Source organism: Peromyscus californicus, unplaced genomic scaffold (assembly GCF_007827085.1).
Source record: "Peromyscus californicus insignis strain IS unplaced genomic scaffold, ASM782708v3 Scaffold_7__1_contigs__length_154581171, whole genome shotgun sequence".
In the NCBI taxonomy this organism is placed as follows: Eukaryota; Metazoa; Chordata; class Mammalia; order Rodentia; family Cricetidae; genus Peromyscus; species Peromyscus californicus.
The window spans coordinates 147,648,944-147,671,380 of record NW_026294595.1 but is presented as its reverse complement, the minus strand read 5'-3'; the positions used below and the strand labels follow the sequence as shown (position 1 = coordinate 147,671,380).

Below are 22,437 nucleotides of genomic sequence, written 5' to 3'. Positions count from 1 at the left end.
CCTGGAGGTTATGCCAGGCCACTTGAACCAGAAACCAAGCACAGGCAGTGTGCATCCAAGTTCCAAACAAACACACAGGCCCCCAGGCTCCTGCGCTACCTCTAACTCACCAGTCAGACAAAATGAGGGAACCCTGAGTGGATAGCCTTCACTGTCTCCAATGATGGAGGATTCCCTTTCCACCGAACACACTGATGCCCCAGGTTACCCCTCTTGCATTTGATTGAGGTCATTTCCTCCCCTGAAGACCTGCCCAAGGAACGCCAGTGAAGACCTCATGCCCATTCAGCCAGCAACAGTGAATGTTGTATTCGGTGACACCTAATACTTGCTTGTCAAAACTGTGACCCGAGGTCTGAGGTACCACAAAGCAGCAGAGGCCCATCACCAAAAAACAAACAAACAAAACTTAACCCTTTCTCAATGGCAAACTGCCCCACCCTGCACCCCCAGGTGCTGATACTCAGGTAATGAGGGGCAAGATGAGAGATATGGGACAGCTGAGCAGCCTCATTAGGGAGAGGGAAAAAGCTCCAAGGTCCTTTCACTGCACCCAAGACTTCCTTACTCCATCTACAGAATTAACTAAGCCACAATCAAGCCTCAAGTTAGCCCTGATTGAGCCTACTCATCTAGGAGCCAGGGGGCGAAAAATGGGTCAGAACCAGACTTTCACAGATTCTATCGAGAATATTTTTATTATACAGGTATCATACACACAATTATTTAGGGAGCACTTACAGGCATAGGAGTTCAATTGCAATCCACACTTCACCCACACAAACTCTACTCTACTCTTCTGGTTCAGCCCGAAGGAACGAGACACAGTGCTTGATCAGTCCCGATCAGGTTCAGTCTCAATACCCTGTGTGCCTATGCATAAAATCTAGAGGTGCTATGTCATCCATCACCATAAAAGTCAATATTAAAATCGAATCCCATTTCTCAAAAAGTCATAAGAAGTATTTACAGATCCCATTAAATTATGCATAAATAAAATCTGTACACGCAACAGTTTCTCAACAGAGCCTCCTTGGGGACTTGGGGATGACAGGCGCTGCTGTGTGCCTACCCTCTTCAAGTTTACGTGGAAAAAAAATATCAAGATATGAAATAAATATGCAAATAAAGCTTCTATACCTTAAAGGAACAGGTCATTAAAAAAATTCCACTATCTAAAGGATTTTAAACTTTCAACATTTTTTTTAAAAGAGGAAGGAAGCATGAAACAATCAGCAGGCTTTGCTTTCTAAATTCCTTAGAACCAGGAGACCCCCCCCCTTTTCAACATGGGGTTGGAAGCCTGTCACGTACCATGGTGAGGATCTGCTAAGAATATCCGACTTTTGCCTCCTACCAGAAGGTGTGATCACTGAGGGGCAGGGAAAGCTAGATAAATACTAATTTTTTAGATAAATATTTTAGTGACATAAAAGCCAGACATTATCTTAACACAGAAAAAAATAAGTTATGATTGATCCCTTTATCTCCCATCCATCTGCCCCGTCAGCAGCTCAGTGTGGGGTTTCTCATTAGCCCAGGAGGATTTCACAAAGGGATTCCAAAACTTATAGCACCTTTCAGAGAGGGAATGGATTTCAAAAAAATAAATGTTTAATGAGTAAAACAACCAAACCAAATTGCTTCGGGATAGTATGTCCAGGGTTAAATAGAAAAGTCACGCCAGGCGGTGGTGGCACACGCCTCTAATCCCAGCACTCTGGAGGCAGAGGCAGGCGGATCTCTGTGAGTTCAAGGCCAGCCTGGTCTACAAAGCGAGTTCCAGGAAAGGCGCAGTTACACAGAGAAACCCTGTTTCAAAAAAAAAAAATAGAAAAGTCACAAAAACTCCAAGGCAAGTCCAGGGTGAGGTGGATGGCAACTGCTTGCCCCAGGCTGGTGCTTCCCAGGTTGCCCCAGTGAAGGGGGCTTCAGTCCTCTCCCTTTCTGCTCTGGCCTCCATGCACCCCACTTTATTTCCGGTGCTTTTCTATTTTCTCCATCGCCTTGTTGGAATCCGCAGGACTCTGGTCTCCAGGGTTCATATAGGACTTGTCAATGGTAATCAGAGCCTCCTTGATGTAATTCTGCACCGCGGATACCGCGGCGCAGATGGCCTGGCTGCCAAAGCCGTGAGTTATCAGACTGAAATGAGACAAGCAGTTTTGTATGTTGGTCTCCAAGATCGGGGCCGGCCTGTTGTTCCCGTTGGGTGTTCGGTCTTGACCGAGAAGGTCTGTGAATTCTTTGCACACTTGCCTGTGAAGACAGTCAGTTGTTGAGCTATATCTGGGGCTCTTGACAGAATAAGCCCCCCATTCCTATTACAATAAACTTGAAAAGGAGAATGCACTTACTTACTAACTTTCTATTTATTTAGTGTTTGAGACTTCTCAAAAGGTGGAGGCTGGCCTCGGACCCACTAGGGAGCCAAGAATGATCTTGAATTTATATTCTTCCTGCGTCTATCTCCAGCACCGAGATCACAGGCACTCACCTCTATTCTTGATTTACGCAATGCTGGGGATCAAATGGGGGCCTTACCTGCATGCTAGGCAAGCGCTCTGTGAGTGAGACACCCTGGATCATATTAACCTTTGATTGCCACATCCCCACACTTAGCACCGATCACGTGCCAGGGCCTGAATTCCATTTAGTCTCAGCTGCCCCAACAAGAGATAAGTGGATTAGTCCATCCACCTGGCCAAGGTCAAGAGGACCAGACTCAAGTAGTCCAGGCTAGCCTTGGAACTCACTTTGTAGCTGAGGATGACCTTGAACTTTTTGCTTCTCTTGCCTCCACTCCCAAAATGCTGGCATTACAGGCTCACACCAGCTAGCTCCGTTCTTACGTGGTGCCGAGGATGGCAGAGCTTCATGCATACTAGGCAAACCCTACTGAGCTACAAAAATTTTTTAATATATGCAAATGCAATAAACAGGGTGTTGTGAGTGCTGTGAGTCGAGTCAGCAGCCTCCATGCCACCTGGGATGGAGCAATTCACCATGGTTCCCTCTTCTACACTCTACTAGAGGTTGGCATTCCCTTTGGCAGTGGAATTCTGTTTGAGACTGGGGGGTCTGTGCAAGCCAAATACTCACTGTGCTGCCAGCAGCATACTCTTCCTGGTGGCCATCTCATTTCGTCCCCCAAGATGAGGTCTGGTTAAATAGTCAGCCACTGGTTTACTGGGGAACTCAGCCTCACACACATAGGCAAAGTCCCGGGCCAAGTGGACGGCTTCACCTGCAATACCAATGTCCGAGAGGGTTAGGGTTGAGAATGGTTGTGGTCAGTGTAGTCACTTTGTCTTCTAAAGTGACACCAGGTACAGGGCACCCTGAGCTGTCGTTGGGTGCTCACTTTCTCTGCGTTATTCTTTTTTGGGAGGTGGGCAGATTAAGACAGGATTTCTCTGTGTAACCGCCCTGGCTATCCTGGAACTCACAGAGATCCACCTGCCTCTGCCTCCCAAGTGCTGTGATTAAAGGTGTGGGCCACCGCCGCCCGGCCTCTTCGTTACTCTTAGTTCCTCTTAATGGTCCGTGTATGCTACTGCAAGGGTGTGGAGGCCAGAGAACAACTTTTAGGAGTCGCTTCTCTTCTTGTTTTGAGGCAGGGTCTTCTAATGTCCACCGTGCTTCATACTGTGGTAATCTAGAGTCTTTCTTTCAAGACTGGGTCTCTGTAGCCCTGGTTAGCCTATAACTTGCTATGTAGACCAGGCTAGCCTTGAAGTCAAGAGATGTGTCCCCAGTGTTAGGATTAACGGTGTATACCACCACTCCTTAAAAAGAAAAAAAATTCTAGGAAGGTGAAGGCAGGAAGAATTCAGGTTCATTCTACGCTGCACAGTTAGCCTGGGATAAGGGAGACCCAGTCTCCAAGATAATCCAAAAAAGGGGAAGAAGTCAGCATAGCAATATGATAAGCCTGCACACTGCTTTCAGGAACCTAAGGTTCAAGGCCACCCTGGGCTGAAATGAGACTGTCTGAGGTCCAGGGTGGAGGGTGGGGCTTCCTAACTGAAAACAAGTAGAAGCCTCATCCCAGTGGTGGGGGAGTGGGAGTAGAGTAAGGGGGAGAAAAACCATCTTTTCCTCTCCCAGTAAAGGTGACCTGGATTCAGGGCTCAAACCCAGACAACTCTGAGAGCCCAGACTGTGGAGAGGCAGGCCTGAAGAAGTGAGTCAGAATCCAGGAGCCACTGTTGGAACACAGATCTCATTTAAATTTCTCAGCGTGGCTAGTCAAGAAGCCTAGCAAGAGCCTCATTAGAAACCCCTCCCCCCCCCCAACCCCATTCTCCATGCAAGACAGCTGTTCTCAGTCAGGCTTTCCCTCGCTCTCGCTCGCCCTGACCTCCAAAGGCACAGTGGAAAAGGCATGGGGGGGGGGGGGGGACCGACTCTGCCAAGCTCCTTTCAGCACCGCAGTCACACCATGCGGCAAGGGAAATGTTCTGGAGAGCCTCCTTCTTGTGGCCATCCTCAGCCCTAAGCCAGCCAGCACTAGGCCGGGCTGACAGCAGCCCAGGGACCCAGGCGGAGGCACTGGAGTGTTCGGTAACAATGTGCTCCTCACTTTAACTATTTACTTTTCTTTTACGGGCCGGGCCGTATGGCATTCTTGGCTACCTTCCAGGCTGGGGGGAAGGGTCTACATTCAAAACTGGACTGACATGAGCTATGACCCTCAGGAATGGCTTAAGGGCCTCATTTGTGGACGATGGGTTCCATTCCTTAAAAAACAAACAAACAAACAAAAAAACCGTTTTGATGGAAGAGAAGAAACGGTGAATTGAGCCAGTGCCCATTGTATACACTGAGCAGTATCCTGATACTCCAAAGCTAGAAAAACATACCAGAAACAACAATTCTGACTCCCGGAGGGCCTGCCATTGACCGCAGGCACCTTTCAGCTCTCAAAGGCCAGTTCACTTTACCAGTAAAGTTTCGCCCTTCCCTATGATCTCACAGTTACAGGTTCAGAAAAATCAAAATTTTGGTAACATTGACTTTCCGAGTGAAGCCCCCAAACAACATATAAAAGCAGTCCGAGGTGTAAACACCACGTAAAGTGTTGGGATTCACTGCAACGGACACAATCCAAACTGCTTTCATTTCTCTCTGTGTGTGACCCACTCTTAACAGTCATTTTTTTTCTCTCAGACAGTCTTGAAGTCAGTAGAAACGAAAACACAGCCTCACTGACCTTCCACGAGAGACGTGAGCAGAGTGACATGGGCAGCTTTCCGTCTCCCAGCTGGAAGGTTCAACCCAATTTTGTCCAACTTTTCCCGCAGGGACCGGCCTCCATTTTTGGATTTTGCTCTGTGTGAAAAAGAATGTTGGTTGCTCTCAAAGAATAAAAAACAAACCAGACTAACCCGCCTTAAAAAAAAAAAAAATCTCAGAGTGCTGCCACCAGTAGGGGTGCAGAAAAACTTTCACAGTTAGCAGTCCCTAAGAAACTCCCTGGGGAGACAAAACATTAGAAGTCCCCCCACTCCATGCAGCCGCTGTCTCTGAATCCCAACCAAATGATAACCTGTTACTGATTTTAGCACCTTCTGCATTTGGCACTTTCGAAAAGACGACATGCACTAAAACGCTCTCTTTACTCAGATTAGAATTCAGTGTTAAGATATAAAAGTTACATAAATGCTAAAAATACCTCCAGGCCCTCGTACATATGCACCTCCAACTACCCAACCCCCAGGGGGCCCTGAACATGTGTCACCTTCTGAGCACACCTCCCAGGAGCGAGGCATTTAGGCATTCGGGTGGTGACAGTCGCCTCTGTACCTCAGCCACCGTCACTTTGTATTTAGATGTGGAGCTGAGCAGGGACAGTCTTCCAGGCACCGAGCAGAAGACCTCACTGGGGTTCATGACTGCTCCCACCAGGTCCTTCTGGCACGGGAGGCCCAAAGGGTTCTTGGTCATTGAAATGGGTCCTGTAGGGGACAGTAAAAAGGGTCTGTCACTAGAACAGGAGGGGCAGAGACCTTTCAAAACGGCAAACCGAAGCTGAAGTTGGCCTTCAGAAAAGTCCACACACAGAACTACATATTTGCAAGAAGGCTTTTAAAAGCCGTATTCATTCTTCAAAGACTGGAATCTGAAATCATGAGTTAACACCTCGGGAACCTTAATTAGTTGAGATTCCGTGTGTGGAGGAGTTGGGTTTTTTCCTCCCAGTTCCTGGCCATCACGGTAATCTGTTTAATTAAAGCATTTGCTTTCAGAAGACTACTTCCATGCGAAATAAACGGCATCTTCCCCCTCCCCCTCCATCAGTGAACTGAAACCACAGGACTCACTTAGATCAGCCACCAAACCCTTCAGTGCAGCTGACACGGGTTCTGTTTAAGTTTACTCTGAGATGGTAGTTTGTTTTCCACGTCTGTCTTTCTCCCAACCCCATCTTCTCCCAATTTACTAACGTATCAAGACCACAACTACCTATAATCTAGAATGATTCCATTTCCCCTCAAATAGACTGGTACCGTGTCTAACCTAATCAGGAGCCACCCACTCACTGTAATCCGATTTCCCCAATCCCCTCCCTCCTATAAAATCCCCAAAGGCTGTCCTTATTAAGGCAGTATATTAGGAGAAGTTGATAAATAGTGTCAGAATTAAGGGCCTCTCCAGTAGCTAGCTATACAGCAGCGAGAGGGCTCAGCAGTGAAGTGCTCGCCCGAGCCTGACGATGGGAGTACAATCTCCGGAACCCCTAGAGTGGAAAGAGAAAGCCGACTCCTGCAGGTTGGAGGTGGAAATATATATAATATTAAATATATATATATATATATTTCTAAGACAGGGTTTCTCTGTGTAGCCCTGACTGTCCTGGAACTCACTCTGTAGAACAGGCTGGCCGGGAACTCAGAGATCCACCTGCCTCTGCCTCTTGAGTACTGGGATTAAAGGCGTGTGCCACCAACGCCCAGGTGCGGGGGCGGATTTTGACCTTCATACATATCCCCCCCCCCACTCTCACGTAATACACTTTACTTCTAAAGAGTAAAATTGAATCAATTTTTTCAACAGTTAAAAACTGTCATAGACTCAGAAAACTAAGATGCTGTTTGTGTCTCTTATTTCCCCCAAGTTAAATTACAGCCTCCCTCCCGCCTGTTATATCAGCACTGAGGAGGTACATAGTGAAGCATTGTTTCAAAAATACCACCACCACCAAACATCTTTTAAAATTTACAGCTCCTCAGAGTTCTTTTCGTTCGGGTCGGAAAATAATGCCTTTTTACTACAAAGGTAAGTCTTTTGGGGAGTCATCGCCAGGCCCCTCCTCCACTAGACGACCCATGTTGGCCACTTAATACCCCCACTTTGCCAGAAAAGGGGCAACTTCACAGGTTGGGGTCGCACCAACAGTCAATGTTTACCTTTGCGAATGACAGTCTGATCGTGTAGAAGCAGGTGCGGGTCGTCCACATTCTGGGGGAAAATGACAATTTCTGTTAAGTTTTGGGCAAAGTGGAGTGGCTGGAGGGTAAGCGGGAGCGGTAAGGAAGCCTCCCTCCACCCCGACCCCTGCCGCTCCCTTGCACCTCTTCAATGGGGTGAGCCATGTCATGCAGCCCCAGGTTTTCTGCCAGGCCGGCGGCTTCCAGGGCGTGCGCATGAGGCAGCAGCAGGTCAGATCGGCGGTAGGCTTCCCGCCGGGCACTCACCGCACCCCCTTCCAGCCCTGAAATGTGGGGTATCAGGCCAGCAGGGCGGCCGTGGTGCGAGGCCAGGCTAGCGCCCTCCTGGCTCTGTCGACCCGGCCAGGCCTGCTGCTGGCTGCCGGTGGGCGCAGGCTGGTGCAGGGGATTGATGGCTGCAGCGTAAGCCTCTCCCAGGTGCGAGTAGGGGTCCGCGGACTGCGAGTATGCCAGCTGCTGGTACGGCGGCGGGAAGTAGGGGGGCGGCTGATACTCTGCAACCCCGGTGTGCGAGAGAGGAGGCGCGGGGCTGTAGAGGTGTTGTCCGGCAGAAGACAGGTGGGGGATCCGCGGGTTCCCATTGCTGCTCGCGTCGTGGCGATCCTGGGAGAGAAACAGCAGAAACCCGGTTAAGACGAAACCCTGCTACAGCGAACAAGCAAGCCAAGGGAGGAGCACCTGGGCGCTCCACCAGGTTCGCCCCATCCGTCTCGACCCGGCCCTGAGCCCGAGGGCACCCGAGGACAGTGCGCCCCAGGGACTTCGTTGTGAACCACCAGTCTAAGAACTGTGGGAACGAGTCCTTCGGGCATGCTGAAGGAAGGCTCGAGCGCTGCGCTGCAGGCGGCGCTCGGAGGTGCCAAGTGCGAGCTCTAGGCCACCCTGGGGCAGAGGCCGTGGCTGTGGCGGTAACCCGCGCCTGAGGAGGTCGGCGAGCGGCAAACTCGGCGCAAAGTGCACTCGCTCACCGGCCGTCCCATGTCGCAGCGGCGCGCCGAAAGCGGCCGGCGCGGATAATGCGCAATGCAGGCGAAGAGCGCATCTCCCCCGCCCTAAGAACCACCCCCCTCTCACTCCCTTCAAGGCGAGATCGCCAGGCAAGTGACACTCCCAGGTAAGGTTAGATAGGGAAGGTCGTCCGGAAAGACTCGGGCGCCAACACGCGGGACTGGAGCAGTGCTCCCTGCTAGCCAGGCCGGAGTCTTCTGCGCCTTAGGAGGTGAGGTCTTCCAGCCCGGCTACCGTCAAGGTTCTCACACATCCCGGCGCAGAGAAGGAATGAAAAGACTCTGCCAAATTGGGCAACCTTTGCCTGCGCACGTCCCCTCGCCCCAAGGCGATCAGACTTAATTCCTAAAAGATGTGTCTTCATCAGTCCCGGGGGTCACAAGGGTAGCGGGGACACAGGAGTGGGGCACTGTCGCCCCCTAGCGGAAGCGCCCGTGCCTGCAAACAGGGGCAGCCCCTCGAGGTCGTGCGGGGAGCGGTGCGCCCCAGCAGCTTGGCTGCCTTGGCTCCTCTCTCCTCGCTCCCCAGCGCTCGCCTCGCGCCGCCTGAGTCTTCTTCCTCTTCCCGCTCGTCGCCTCCCTCCCTCCTACTCTCCGAAACTCTAGCTCAACCTGTCCGACAGGATGGAGTACTCGCGAGCGCTCAAGGCCCCATCTGGCCTCACCCCCACCCCGTAGTCCCCAGCCCCCACTTCTCTTGAAAACCAAGCTGCAGTTGTTTGGATTTTTTTTTTTTTTCTTTCCCGAGGAGGTAGCGGGGCAGGTGACAAGCCTGTCTTGGAGAAGACTCCGTAAGGTGTCGTCGGCATGGAGGCCTCCGTGGGCACTTTGAACAGACTTCGTGGGAAAAAGCCACGTCTGAGAGTCGGAGACAGGGCGCTCTTCGGGGAAAACGGGAAGGGGGGGCGTGCGCTTCGTAGAAACCCACTGTTGAGCTCTGCGGGTGGATCTGCCACGCTCTTGCCAGGCCTTGTTCCCGAGGGGCAAGACCCGATTCAACAAGGGACTCAGGAGATGGCCAAGGGGTGTCCGGGGAACTGTCCCCCCGTCCCGATCGGAGGCGAGGGCTCCGCGTGAACGTCCCCAGCCTCGGCCTGCGGCCCCGGGACGCTGCTCAGACCGGCGGGGCTGCGTTCCCTAGCCCCCGCTCACCTCGCAATCCTCTTCATACTTGACATTATCTGTTATTTTCCACAACATGGCGTCCGGCGTCCCCCAAAACAGTCGCCAGTTAAATCCAGGCTCCCCCCACCCCCCGAGCGGTAAATCCACAATCGGGGTCACGGTGGCCAGGCGTCTGCCGCCACCCCCGCCACGCGCGGGCCTCGCAGTCCTGGTCACTGGACGCGCATCGGTGGCTGTGTGCGTAGATGTGGCCGCCGTGGGTGTGTAGAGGCCGCAGCCGTGGACCGGAGAAGCCTCACCCTCACAGCGCGTCCCGGCGATAGCCGGGGGACCCGAACGCCTTAATGAGAAGGAAATTATCATAACTCCTCCCCGGGGGCCGGCACGGAGGCCCAGGCGCCGGGCGGGGCAGCCCCCAGCCAGTCCCTGCCTAGCTCCGCCCCGCACCCTGCCTGGCGTCTTGCAGGGACCGGCGTCGCGAGGGGCTTGCAGGGGCATCAGTGGGCAGTCTCTTGACAACCGCAGACCTGTCAGGCTTGGGTACCCGAACGCGGCTTTCTATGCCAGCCCCCTTGCACACCTGAGATTGGCAGAGTCGACAACCGAGATTTTCACCACCTCAAGAACCTTTCTCCATCCTCCAAAAAGATGGAAGTCACTTGGAGACTCATTTCCGAGGTGGCTCAACTCCTGGGGGTTCTCTGATATCCCGTCCCAGCCACTCCAACAGAGACTCCAGGCTGGGAAGCAGCTGAAGCCCCACAATGCCCTAGTGTCTCCCGCTTCCCCTCTCCCTGGGTACTTTATTGTCCTGCCCCCCCCCCCCCGATAGGCGAGGAGGGCTTGTGAAGAGTCTGCCCCCCACTCCCAGGCTCTGCCCCCACCCCCAGTTCTGAAGAAGCAATTCACCGTAATATTTGCTCAGAATAAATCGGACAACGGCGGCGTGTCACCGCTGTCGCCCGAAGGTGTATCTCTGGCTGCTGGCCGCGGCTGGAGGAGACCCGAGCTCCCCCGCCCAGGCCCATCCCTGCTGCGATGCCCAGCCCTGCGGAGTGCCGGTTCCTCAGCTGGCACGGGCGAGCCATTCAGAAGCCTCAACTCACCCGGGAAAAGATGTTCCAGGCAGAATAAACCTCCAGCGCCACGGGCCGGGTGGGGTGAGGAGGGGCCGGGAAGTGGGAGGGGGCTACAGAGGTCACCCTTGGAGAGACGTGCACACCTCATCCCACGGAAGGCAGAAAGCAAAGCCTCCTTCCACAGAATGCTGCCGAGCCCTAAAGCAACATTCAATGTTAATGTTTTTAAATTCAAAGAAACGAAATAAATTGGCCCAATTATTATAAGTGATTTTTTTCATTCCAAACACAAGGTCGATAATTCTCGAGAGCTAATTTTGTTGGTCTATCCTAACAGTATGTGGAGATAGGCTTCAAACGTTGGGGGGAATTGGAGGCAGGGACTACTTCGGTTTGATTCCGAAGCCAATTTTGCAGTCCTTGATACCCATCAGCCCGGTGGCCAGGACCTGTTGTGGACGTGTGTCCCCTATCCACAGAATAAAGTTGTTTACCATCTTCCTGCTGCTCCTCTGGGTTGTATAAGCTTTTATTTAGACCCAGATAGGCCTAAAATAAAGTAACTAAAATGTCTTTCAAGCCAACCGTTCCCCGTCGCTACAGCAAGGTGATTTTTCGACCAGTTGCGCTAACAACCCCAGGAAGTAGGAACCAAGGGGGTTTTCCGGCAAAGCTTAAAAGGCTCTCAGTCCTGACACCAAGCTTCTAAAACACAGGGGCCTTGGCATTACCGTGAGGAGAGGGCACCTGCTCCAGGAAGCACTGAATTCGGTGTCTCCGCCGGCATGCTAGTGCCCAAGACTGGGAAGGTCAGGTCCCAGGCTCTCGCTAGAAGGCGACTGAGGCGCCCTAGATGCCGTGTCTAGTGGGATGAGGCTCCTCTCCTGGCCTGGGGTGCGGCTCACCGCACCCCAAGCCCTCGCTGTTCTTCCCGTAGCTGCGCTAGCCCAAGCAGCCCAGGTCTTTTCTGCTCCCGAGCTTTTGGCGCTGGCGAGGAGACAGAAGGGCGGCGCGAGGGTCTGCACTCGCCTCGCAGGAATCTGGGGACATGGGAACCGCTAGACAAGGCTTTTCGTTCTCTCTAGAGCGACAGCGCAGCGCTTAATGGAGAGGGAGGTTTGCACACATGATCTCCGCGACTCTGGGGGACCCTGCCCCACCCACACCGGGCTTGAGGGGTCGGAACCCAGACACACAGTTCAGGTGCGGGAAGCTTCCGCCTTCCCTGAGCTCAGCTTTTCATCCCTTGGCTCCCGCCTTCTAAACAAATCTCCTACCCTCCCTCGCCCACGGAACGACGCAGACGCGTGCGGCTGCGCCCCTTGGCAGCCAAGACCGGGGAAGGTGCCCACTCGGCATCCCGCCCTACCCGCCCCGCTGAGAACTTGCTATGAGGTCCCCGCGCAGCCAAAGCAGAGGTGTAGGAGTGGAAGGCGGTCAGGGGCTCTGCTCTGCCGCCCCCTAGGGAGCCTGAAGTCACTCACACTCCGGCAACCCAGGACCCACCTCAGAGCCAGCAGATGGCCCAGGAAACCAGACAGGCGGCGACCAGGTGTGTGCAAGTCCACCTCCACCGGCGTCACGAATGTGAACTACCTCCAAAGAAGCACGCAAGCCGAGAGTGACTCTGTCAACGCGGTTTAGGGGCTCCATTCCCCTGTCCCCGCCCCTACCCCTACCCCAGGCCAGAGAAGGCAGCTTGGAGTTATCTATAAACTGGACTGCCTCCCCAAAAGACTCCCCTTTTCGCCTTAGGGAAGGAGCTCCCGAGAGCAGGTGGACCCCAAGGACTTTCACAAGCGCGGCGCCACGTGCCGGAGCTCTGTTCCGCCCCTCGGGACAGTGCAGGACCTCTGTCAACTACCTGCTTGCCTGGGTTGAGCAGGGCCCTAGAAATCAGTTTCTGCCGCAAATCTCTGGAGGAGGGTGCCCAGCCACGCCCCACTCTCTTGTCCTAGTTTGTGCACGCGCTGGATTCAGGGTTTAAAAGAGCTCCCAAATAGGCCGGCGAGATGGCTCTATGGGTAAAGGCGCTTGCCGCCAACTTTAAATACACAAGTTGGATCCCCGGGATCCACACGGTGGGAGGAGAGAACTGACTCCTGCAAGCTGTCCACTTACATACACACAGCACACCATGGAACGTGCGCGTACACACGCACTAAATACACACGTAAATGAATACATACCTCTAAAAAATACAAAAAGCTTCCAGAACTAACGCCAGGGGTGCTGCTGACACCAATCCTTGGGAGCTCCAAAATAATAGCAACTGATTTTTAAATTCTAAGCAGAATAAACAGCACACTGAGAGGCCTCAGCCCCACTCAGGTCCGTGAACTGCTCAAGTCTAGCTCAAGACCGCAGGGGCCTGAAGCAGTTTCTCGGCCTTCGGGTCTTCCTACCAAGCAACTCTTCATCAACAGGCAAAATGAAGCGGAATTAAGGATCCTTGCATCTACCAGGCTTCCAGGGATCCCGTTCTGTCCCAGGTCTGGGGCTCGCACTCCTTGGCTCTGCTCCCTTCCGGAGCAGCTAAGGTAAATTTGGTTTTAACTTCCTCAATCAGCAAAGTTACCTGGTATCTAAGGCCTCTCCTCCTAGAGACTTCAGAACCCCGAAGGAGACAAGCATGAGACTGCCCTGCCCTGCCCCGGAGTACCCTCCAACGCCTAGAAGGTAGACCCGGGCTTGTCACCTTCCCAAGGCATTCTGGGGCCGGTCCCCCGAGCTACCTAACCGCTCCGAGCGCGGGCGGGAGACCCATATACCTAGAGGCCTTCTAGGGTTCTATGCTTCCACACACCTCTAGGCCAGCTGAGCCCCGCGGCCTTAAGTCACTTATCTTAGTCGCCGCCAGGCGAAGAGGAGGCCCGCAGTGGCCAAGGGCTGGCAAGGGTGGCGGCCGACAGCGCCAGAGCGACCCTGCGCGGGCAGACGCCCTCTCCAGCCCGCGGTCATCTGCCTAGCTGGTGTCTGGAGTCTCAGATGCCCTGCAAACTCCTTACCCTTAGCAACTGGAAACTCATGGCGTTAGCTCGCGAAGCCGTGGTGAGCTGGGGTTTAGACAGAAGTGTGGCCGGAAAGAGCTCCCCGAGGGCCGAGGCGTGAGCTGTAAACTCGCTCGGAGCGTTTATTTCTTAAAGGCAAAAAGGGGTGGGTGGAGAGATTCCCATGGAGGCCAGCTGTCGCTATTGGAAGGCACACCTGAACTGGTCTCCTCCCTCCTCCCTGGCCTCCCTCCCACCCCCTTGGAAACTCCACCTTTGCAAAGGGTCTCCTCTGAGGTTTTTAATGTTTCCTTGTGGGTGTAAAAAGAATCTAAGAAAATTTAATTTCCAAGGCCCAAAACCCTGACATTTCCATGAATTTTCAGCCTCTTTTCTAGTGTGGATCTGACCTCAGATATCTCCCACTTTTCCAGATCTAGCTAGAATTAAATTGGGGAGGGAGTAATGAATTATCTGGGTGACATGGAAGGGGATGAGGCTGGGAGAAGGTCTTCAAATGCCAGAGAAACTCCTCTGCTCTGGGCACTAAGGAAACAATCCAAGTACTCAGGTTTAGAGGGTTCAAAAAAAAAAAAAAAGAATAAACGAAGTGCACAGTAAAATGCGAACAGTTTAGTAAGACTAAACACAAAACTGAAGCCGATGTCGATGTCGTAGCTTACAGGTGTAACCCTAACACTGGGGTAGCTGAGGCAGGAGGATGGACGGTTTAAGGTCAACCTAGCCTAGGGTAGTGAGTTCCTGGCCAGCCAGCGCTACAGTGTAAGACCCTGCTGCAAAAGAATAGAACTGAATACATGCCCACCACCTCCTACTGTGGTGGCCGCGAATCGCCCAGAGGGAAACCAAACACTCACAGAGACCATTTCTCACTCTCTGGGGCTCTGATGGCTTTCATATGCAACACTGTCCTAGCAACTTACGTGGCTTCTGTCCTAGGGGAAGGGTTGTCTAATGCAATGCCTTATGAAAGAAAAATGGGGCCGAGTAACAGCAACTTCCACCCAGCTTCGCTTTGGATGCCTTCAGGGTCACAGGAGCCTCCAGAGGCTCCAGGCTCGGGGTTCAAATGCGCGGAGAGATTTTATGATAGAGCCACTCAAGAGAAAGAAATGTAAATTTTTACCTTGTGCAAAACAAACAGTGATTGGAGCTCAGACACAATGCCACCACAAAGGGCTTTTCTGTTTGCTTTTTGTTTTTAACATTCTCTTCTGGTCACTTCTTTGGGGGCAAAGAATAGAACACAAAAGGTCAAGGGAAACTTATCACACTTGGTAGTATAAGGAGTTTGTGGAGTGTGGGGCGGGGAGGAGGTCCTTTAAAAAAAAAAACCACAGACTCACCGTGGCGCTTCCCGCCTCAGCCTTCTGAATGTGCAGCAACACACCTGCCCTGCTGGCACTGCTTTTGTTAAGAGTTCGGGTGCCAGGGCCTGCTGTATGCTCAGCACCACATCTACTACCAAGTCGGGCACCAGGACTTTGGTTATTAATATAATTCATCCTAACAGCAACACAGGCCACTGAGTAGACTCCAGCCAGAGGACTCAGGCCCGACTTTACCCTGAAGCAATAGGACCAGGCTGGGGGAGGGGAGGCGTGGTGATAAAGCTGACGCATTTCCTTACTGTAAGAGGCTTCCTTTCTGCTGGGTTGTTTGTTTTCCTTGGGGAGGGGTTTGCAATTAATGTCTCAATGGTCTTCCAAAAGAAACACTGTATTCACTCTTGAACATTCTTGCTTTATTTCAAATTTCATTCCAGAAAAGAAGTTTTGTTTACTTTTTGTTGTTGTTGTTCCGTGTTTCTGGGGGGAGTTGTTGTTAAATGTTTCCGGGGTTTTGTTGCTATTGTCTGATGTTCCTGTCCTTCTGATTGCATATTACTTTCATAATTAAAAAGAAATCAAATAAATTCAAAAGATACAAGAAACTAGATGTAATGCCAGCACTCAGAAAACTGAGGCAGGAGAATCGTGAATTCCAGCACGTGCTCCTTAACTAGGCCCTGTGGAAGAAGAAAAAAGCAGTTTAGAAACGTTTCCTTCAGAAACAGGAGTGTGCTGTCTTATCAAAGTAGATGGTGAAAATTTGGCACTTGGGTCTGTCATGGTGGCTCATGCTTCTGATCCACCTTTGGGGGATGAGCACAATGCAGACCAATCCAGTGCCCTCTTTGACTCTGCATAGGCTGCAGGAGCCCCTGTGTAAGGAGAGAGAAGAAAGCACCTGGGCAGGACAAGTGCCTCACACCTTTAACCCCACCCACCACTCAGGAGACAGAGACCTGAGAATCACTGGGAGCTGAAGGCCACTCTGATCTGTTAGTACAGAGCAAGATCTTGTCTCTAAATAAATAAATAAACAAATCTGGGACGAGGGGATTGGAGTGGAGCACTTTCCTGGCCTGGGGAAAGCTCTCTAGCCTTCCATTCCCAGAGCTGGACAAACAAAGAGACAGATAACAGCCTAACAATCAGCACACAGCCAAGGACCCAGGTCCCTGCTCCTCTAAGGTCCTACCCTCCTGAGATGGTGGCACTTGCCAGGCAAGGGCTGCTTTTTCTCCTCTGGCCATTTCCTGAAGTCCCCGAAGCCACACTGAAGCAATGTCTTCAGGTTTTTTTCAGCATCCTCCTCAGGAGGCACACGAACATCTTCCTGACCCCTGTGCCAAGCTCAGAGTCTTTCACGTCAGAACTCGTTTCAGCCGGGAGCCAGCCCCAAACAACACCAAAAGGCCAAAAATGTCACCATGGCAACCCAAGGATCCAGAGGGAAACTCCATCCAGCAAATATCAACACCTAATTAAAACCAGAAACTGAAAGAAAACTATGCCAGGCTTGAGATTGACTCTGTAGTATAAAACATGAAACAAACATCATCTCCAGCCCCCCCCACACTCACACACCCTGCCACTACATAGACCTGGATGGCCTGAAACTGGCAATCCTCCTGCCTCTGCCTCTTGAGTGCTTGGGATTACAGGTATCACACACACACACACACACACACACACACACACACACACACACACACACACACAAACACACACACACACACCTTTAAAAGAGAGTTTGCTTGCATATATACACGTGCACTCCATTCACGTAGTACTCATGGAGGCCAGAAGAGGGCTTTGGGTCCCCTGAATTTGAAATTACAGGTTATGGTTCTGATCACCTTGCTGGTGCTGGGATTTGAATCTGGGTCCTCTGCAAGAGCAGCAAGCACTCTTAAAAGCCATCTCTTTAGCCTTTGCTATCAGGTCCACTAACCCCCTGCCAAGCTAGAAAACACACGTACACATGTGTGTAAGTATATGTATACACACACACACACACACACACACACATTTCTTACAACTACTGAACAAAATCTTTAGCCTCAAAACTAAGAATGAGAGATGTCTTAAGCCAACATTTCCTTTTCATAAGGATGTTAGACACAGTTGGAGAAGCTTCCTAACTCTGCCTACACTATTTTGCCCTGTGAGGAGATAACACGTCTTCATCTTGGTGGCAGATGCCTGCTGCTTTGGAAGCAGGCTGTTAGGATCACATCCAGTCTTGAATGTTTTCCGGGTGTAATGCTGTTAACCACAGAATGCTGGACTTAGTCTAAAGCAGGGTTCTTAAAGACCAGGGGTACCATGTGGAAATGGGTAGGACTCCCTCCCTGAGTCAGAAGCTGTGATGTACAATCTAGCAGCCTGGGCTTGGACAGCATCCATGCCCAACCCCTCCCCCATCACCCCTCACTCCAACATCTCCTCTCTCCCACCCAGAGGACTGCATTAGAAACCCAAGCTTAACTTTGACTCCGAAAATCACAAAGGCCTCAAAAGAGGTGAACAGAAGTAAATAGTTCTTTCTACTTCACACCTGAGCCCCTGGCAGAGGCTGGAACTGAGATAATATAAGGATAGCTACAAAGATCTTATACCTGGTGGGAGAGGCCTCTAATCCGGATACTCTGGAGGCAGAGGCAGGGAGATTTGGAGTTCAAGGTTAGCCTGAGCTGCATAGAAAGGGCCTGTCGTCACAACTCCCTCTTCCCCCAAGGAACTGGAGACTGACTGGGGTTAGGAACTCTGCTTTAGGAAGGACAGCAGATGTAACACAGTGTATTAGTTACTTTTCTGTGGCAGTGATAAAATACCACGACCAAGACAACTTCGAGAAGGCATTTGAACTTACAGTTTCAGAGAGGTACAGTCCATGATGGCAGGGAGGCATGGCAGCAGGCAAGCACAGTGGCCGGAACAGGAGGCTGAGAGCTCACGCCTTCCAACACCAGCATAAAGGAGAGACAGACAGACAGACAGAGAGGGAGGGAAGGAGAGAGAGAGAGAGAGAGAGAGAGAGAGAGAGAGAGAGAGAGAGAGAGAGAGAACTGGAAGTAGAGTGAGGTGATAGACTCCCAAGCCTGTCCCCAGAAACACATTTCTTCCAGCAAAGCTGCACCACCTAAACCTCCCCAAACAGCGCTACCAACTGGGGAGCAGGTGTTCAAACACATGACCCTATGGGGGCCATTCTCATTCAAACCACCACATGCTACTCCCTGGCACCCATAGGCTCATGGCCATATCATAAAGCAAAATACATTTAGCCCAACTTCAAAAGTCCCCATAGTCTTCCACAGTCCCAATACTTTGAAAAGTCCAAAGGATCTTCTAAGACTCAAGGCAATCTCTTAACTGTAACTCCCTGAAAATAAAAAAGCAAATGACATACTTCCAACATACAATGGTACAGAATATGCATTATCATCCCAAAAGAGAGGGAATGGGACATGGTGAGGAAATACTGGACTGACACCCAGGAAGGGAAATTCTGAATCCTATAATTCCATGTCAGTGTCAAGGGTTTAGATGGCTCTGATATTCCAGTATTGCTTCCTGCAACATGGATCTCTTTCTCAGGCTGTCTCCACTCCCATGGGAAGCTCTCTTTGACAGATATCCCATAGCTCTGACACCTCCAATATCTTGGGGTCTCCAGCACAACTCAGGCTTCATTCCCACTTCACACAGTGGTCTCTCAGGATGTCCTGACATCTCAAGGTTTTCATGTGGGGACTCCCCTGCCACGTGCTGCCCAGCCTCTGAAACCACAGGGAAAGAATCTATGACCCCTGCACTCTTGGTCCTTCATGCTGAAGCCAGCGCCAAGTAGATGGCACTGCCAAGTTCTGCAGCCAGTGTGGGTTGGACTCTCAACCCCCTGAACCACACTGGCAGGCGCTTTCATTTGTAGTTGCTTTCTAGGTGCAGAAAATGCTTTAGGCCTTTCCCTTTTACAAATTAGAAGTGCTGTGTGGGGCCTTGGCCTGGGAGAATTCTTCCATTTGTTCTGGTCAGATCATTAAAGTCACTAATCTTAACAATTACAGCCTCTGGTCCAGCACATACCTGGTATACGACGACGATAAGTTTGTAACAGTTTTTAATTTAGCTACAGGCAGGTTCTCAGGTCATGGGCAGAAGACAGCCAGATTCTTTGCCAAAGTAGCTTATGAATTGCCTCTAGCCCATTTGCTGACATCATTCCCCTCTGAAACCTCTTGAGCTGTGCCTCCCTAGTCCACATGGCTCTCAGCACTTCTGCCTTCAGGATTCTACTAGAATGACCCTTTAATCTCTATTTACAATGTCCAACCACTTTTCTAGTTCAAAGTCGTAAAGTCTTCACATTCTTCTAAAACAAAAACAAAAACAACATGGCCAGTCTTTTCAACAGCAACACTTCATTCCTGACATCAGCATCTGTATTAGTTACTTTTCTATGCCCATGATGTTAAAACATTGTGCCCAAGCTTATGGAAGGAGGGTTTTATTTGGGCTTATGTTTCCAGAGGGATAAGAATGCGTGTAACAGGAAGACAGGGCAGACCATCAGGAAGCAGAGAGATCACAAACACAAGCATGAAGCAGAGGGCGAGACGTGGTGTGAGGCACAGCCAGCACCAGAGGCAGGCCTTGGGGATTAAACCAGTAGCTGCCAAAGGAGGTAATTCGACACCTGCGGAACATTTTGCAATGTCTGGAGATGCCTTCTGCAGTCAGAGGAGGGAAGGTGAGGTTGGCACCTAGCAGAGAGGAAGCAGTCCTGGACTGAAAAGAAACCGGATCTATCACACTTGGAAGAACAGACCATCTGTGGCTTAGGGTTGTACCCAGTGCTGCTGAGGTCGGCAATCGCAGCTCTTCAGGAAGCAGAGGCAAGGGAATCAATAGTTCAAGCCGCTCTCTCTGCTTTCAGCTTGTGCTGTGAGATGTGAGCAGCCCTCAGCTCCAGCTCTAGCCTCTGCGTCTGTCACCTGTCACCTGTCACCTGTCACTCAGCTCCATCATCATGGGTGTTTATTGCTCTAGAACCCTAAGCCTAAACCAACCCTTCATCCTGTATCTTCTCTTGGTCATGGTGTTTCATCACAGCCACAGAAAAGTGACTAAGACAACAGTGTGAATTCAAGGATAGCCCGACAACTTAGTGAGACCTTGTCTTAAATACAAGATAAAAAGAGGGGTGAGCACGTAGTTCAGGAGTACAATGCTGGTACAACTTGCTCAAAGCCCTGGGTTTTACCTCTAGTACCATTTTTTAAAATGTGGGCCGAGGAGATAGCTTAGTGGGTGAAGTACTTGGTGCACAAGTGTGAGGACCTGCGTTCAGATCCCCAGGGCCCGTGTAAAGCTGGACGTGGTAGCACTCTGTTGTCAGGATGGGAAACAGAGGCAGGGGAATCCCATGAAGCTAGCCTGGCATCTGCAGCTGCAAGCAGCACCAGACTCTTATCTTCTACAACATTTAATTCATTACTTTATTACTATTGTTATCTTATGTGTATATTTTACTCACATGTATGTCTGTGCACCACGCGTGTGCCTGGTGCCCTGGGGGCTAGAGGAGGATGTAGAGCTGGAGTTACAGATAGTTGTGAAAATGCCAGGTGGGTTGGGAATGGAACCCAGGTCCTATGGAAGAGCGGTCAGTGCTCTTGACCACTGAGCCATCTCTGCAGCCCCACGCTTTTATTTTTTGTATATTTATTTATTTGTGTGTGTGTGTGTGTGTGTGTGTGTGTGTGTGTGTGAGACGGGGTGGGAGGTGGCGTGGCATGGCATCTATAGAGGTCAGAGAACAGCTTGCAGGGGTCAGTTCTTTCTCTCCAACCCAGGTTGTCAGGCTTGACAGCGAGCACCTTGACCTCTTGAGCCAGCTCAATGGCCAAGAGTCTCTATTTTAAACAAGGTGGAAGATGAGCGTCCACACTGCAGGCTGTCCCCTGAGCTCCACAGGTGGGCCATGGCACATGCGTGCTACTGCTACTCTCACGAACATTCATGCACATGCACAAACATGTATACACACATAAGACTTTTTAAAATGTGGTATCTGTTTACAATGTCTACACGTTTAGACAGAATGGGTATTTATGAGACTCACAGACAGAATGCTGCCAGATATGGAAGTGGATACATCAGAGAAAGCTCACTAATAGAGGGCATTTGTCACTGGTGACAGAAGTCCAAATAGGGGCTGTAAAGTTGTGATGGCTAATCTTGGTTGTCAACTTGACATGCCTGGGGAGAGGAAACCTCAGCTGAAGAGCTGCCTCAATCAGATTGGCCTGTGGGCATATCTGTAGGGCATTTGCTTGATTGCTAATTGATGGGGGAGGCCTAGCCCACTGTGGGCGGTGCCACCCTTAGGCAGGTGGGCCTAGGCTGTATAAGAAAGGAAACTGAATGTGAGCCTGAGAGCAAGCATTGCTTCTCTATGGTCTCTGTTTCAGTTCCTGCCTCCAGGATCCTGCCACAAGTTTTACCCTGACTTCCCTCAATGATAGGCTGTGAAAATGCAAGATAAAATACAACTTTTATTTTCCAGCTCTTTACTCTGTTGGTTGCTTGGCCATGTTGACACATGTGTGGATTGTGAATGTTCTCTTCTGTTGGGCATGTTGCCTCTTTACTCTGTTGGTTGCTTGGCCGTGTTAACATTTGCTGCCTTGATATGACCACACTTGTCTGTTCTCATCTACTGCCCGAGTTTTGGGGTTCTCATGCAAAAACTCACTGTCTGGATGAATACCATGGGGCTTTTCCCTGGTTTTTTGTCAAGGGGCTTTTATAGCTTCAGAACCTTCATTTAAGACTTTAATCTATTTCGAGTTGATTTCTATGACTGTGTAAGATAAGGGTCTGATTTCATTTTCTGTATATGGAAATCCAGTTGTTCAAATACTGTTATATGTTAGAGCTTCAAAAATGTATCATTTTGCATTTTTAGCTTTTGTGTTTTGTGTTGGGGTCTTGTGTAACCCAGGCTAGCCTCTAATTGCTGTGTGGACAGGGTTGTCCTTGAGCTCTTGAATGCCCTGCCTCTCTACTCCTGAGTTCTGGGATTACAGGCATGTGTCACCACTCCCAGTAAAATGTATTATTTTTAAAAGCTGGGCATTGGGACCAGAAAGATGGCTCAGATGTCAAGCACTGTGACTGCTCTTCCAGAGGACTCAGATTCGATTCCCAGCACCCACATGGTGGTTCACAAGTGTCTGTAACTCTAGTTACAAGGGATTCAATGCCCTCTCCTAGTCTCTGTGAGCACCAGGCATGTCGCAGGCACAAATACATAAAATACATAGAAAAAATTAAAAAATAATGAATACAAGGAATGTAAGCTAAAGTGCCTACATCTTACTATGAAGTTCAGTCAGCACTTGTATGGTCAATAACTTCTTGAAACA

General features: G+C 50.8%; 1 protein-coding gene across 1 annotated transcript; it reads right to left on the bottom strand.

Annotated features, from left to right (window-relative positions):
• Positions 1 to 757: 757 nt before the first annotated feature.
• Tfap2c (transcription factor AP-2 gamma) lies at positions 758 to 8,496 on the bottom strand. The gene is made up of 8 exons (XM_052723736.1): positions 8,423 to 8,496; positions 8,265 to 8,373; positions 7,578 to 8,099; positions 7,413 to 7,464; positions 5,744 to 5,960; positions 5,216 to 5,334; positions 3,103 to 3,247; positions 758 to 2,259 (listed from the first exon to the last, which is right to left on the bottom strand). The coding sequence occupies exons 1-8, from the start codon at positions 8,494 to 8,496 to the stop codon at positions 1,974 to 1,976; spliced, it is 1,524 nt and encodes a 507-aa protein (XP_052579696.1). The 3' UTR covers positions 758 to 1,973.
• Positions 8,497 to 22,437: the final 13,941 nt, after the last annotated feature.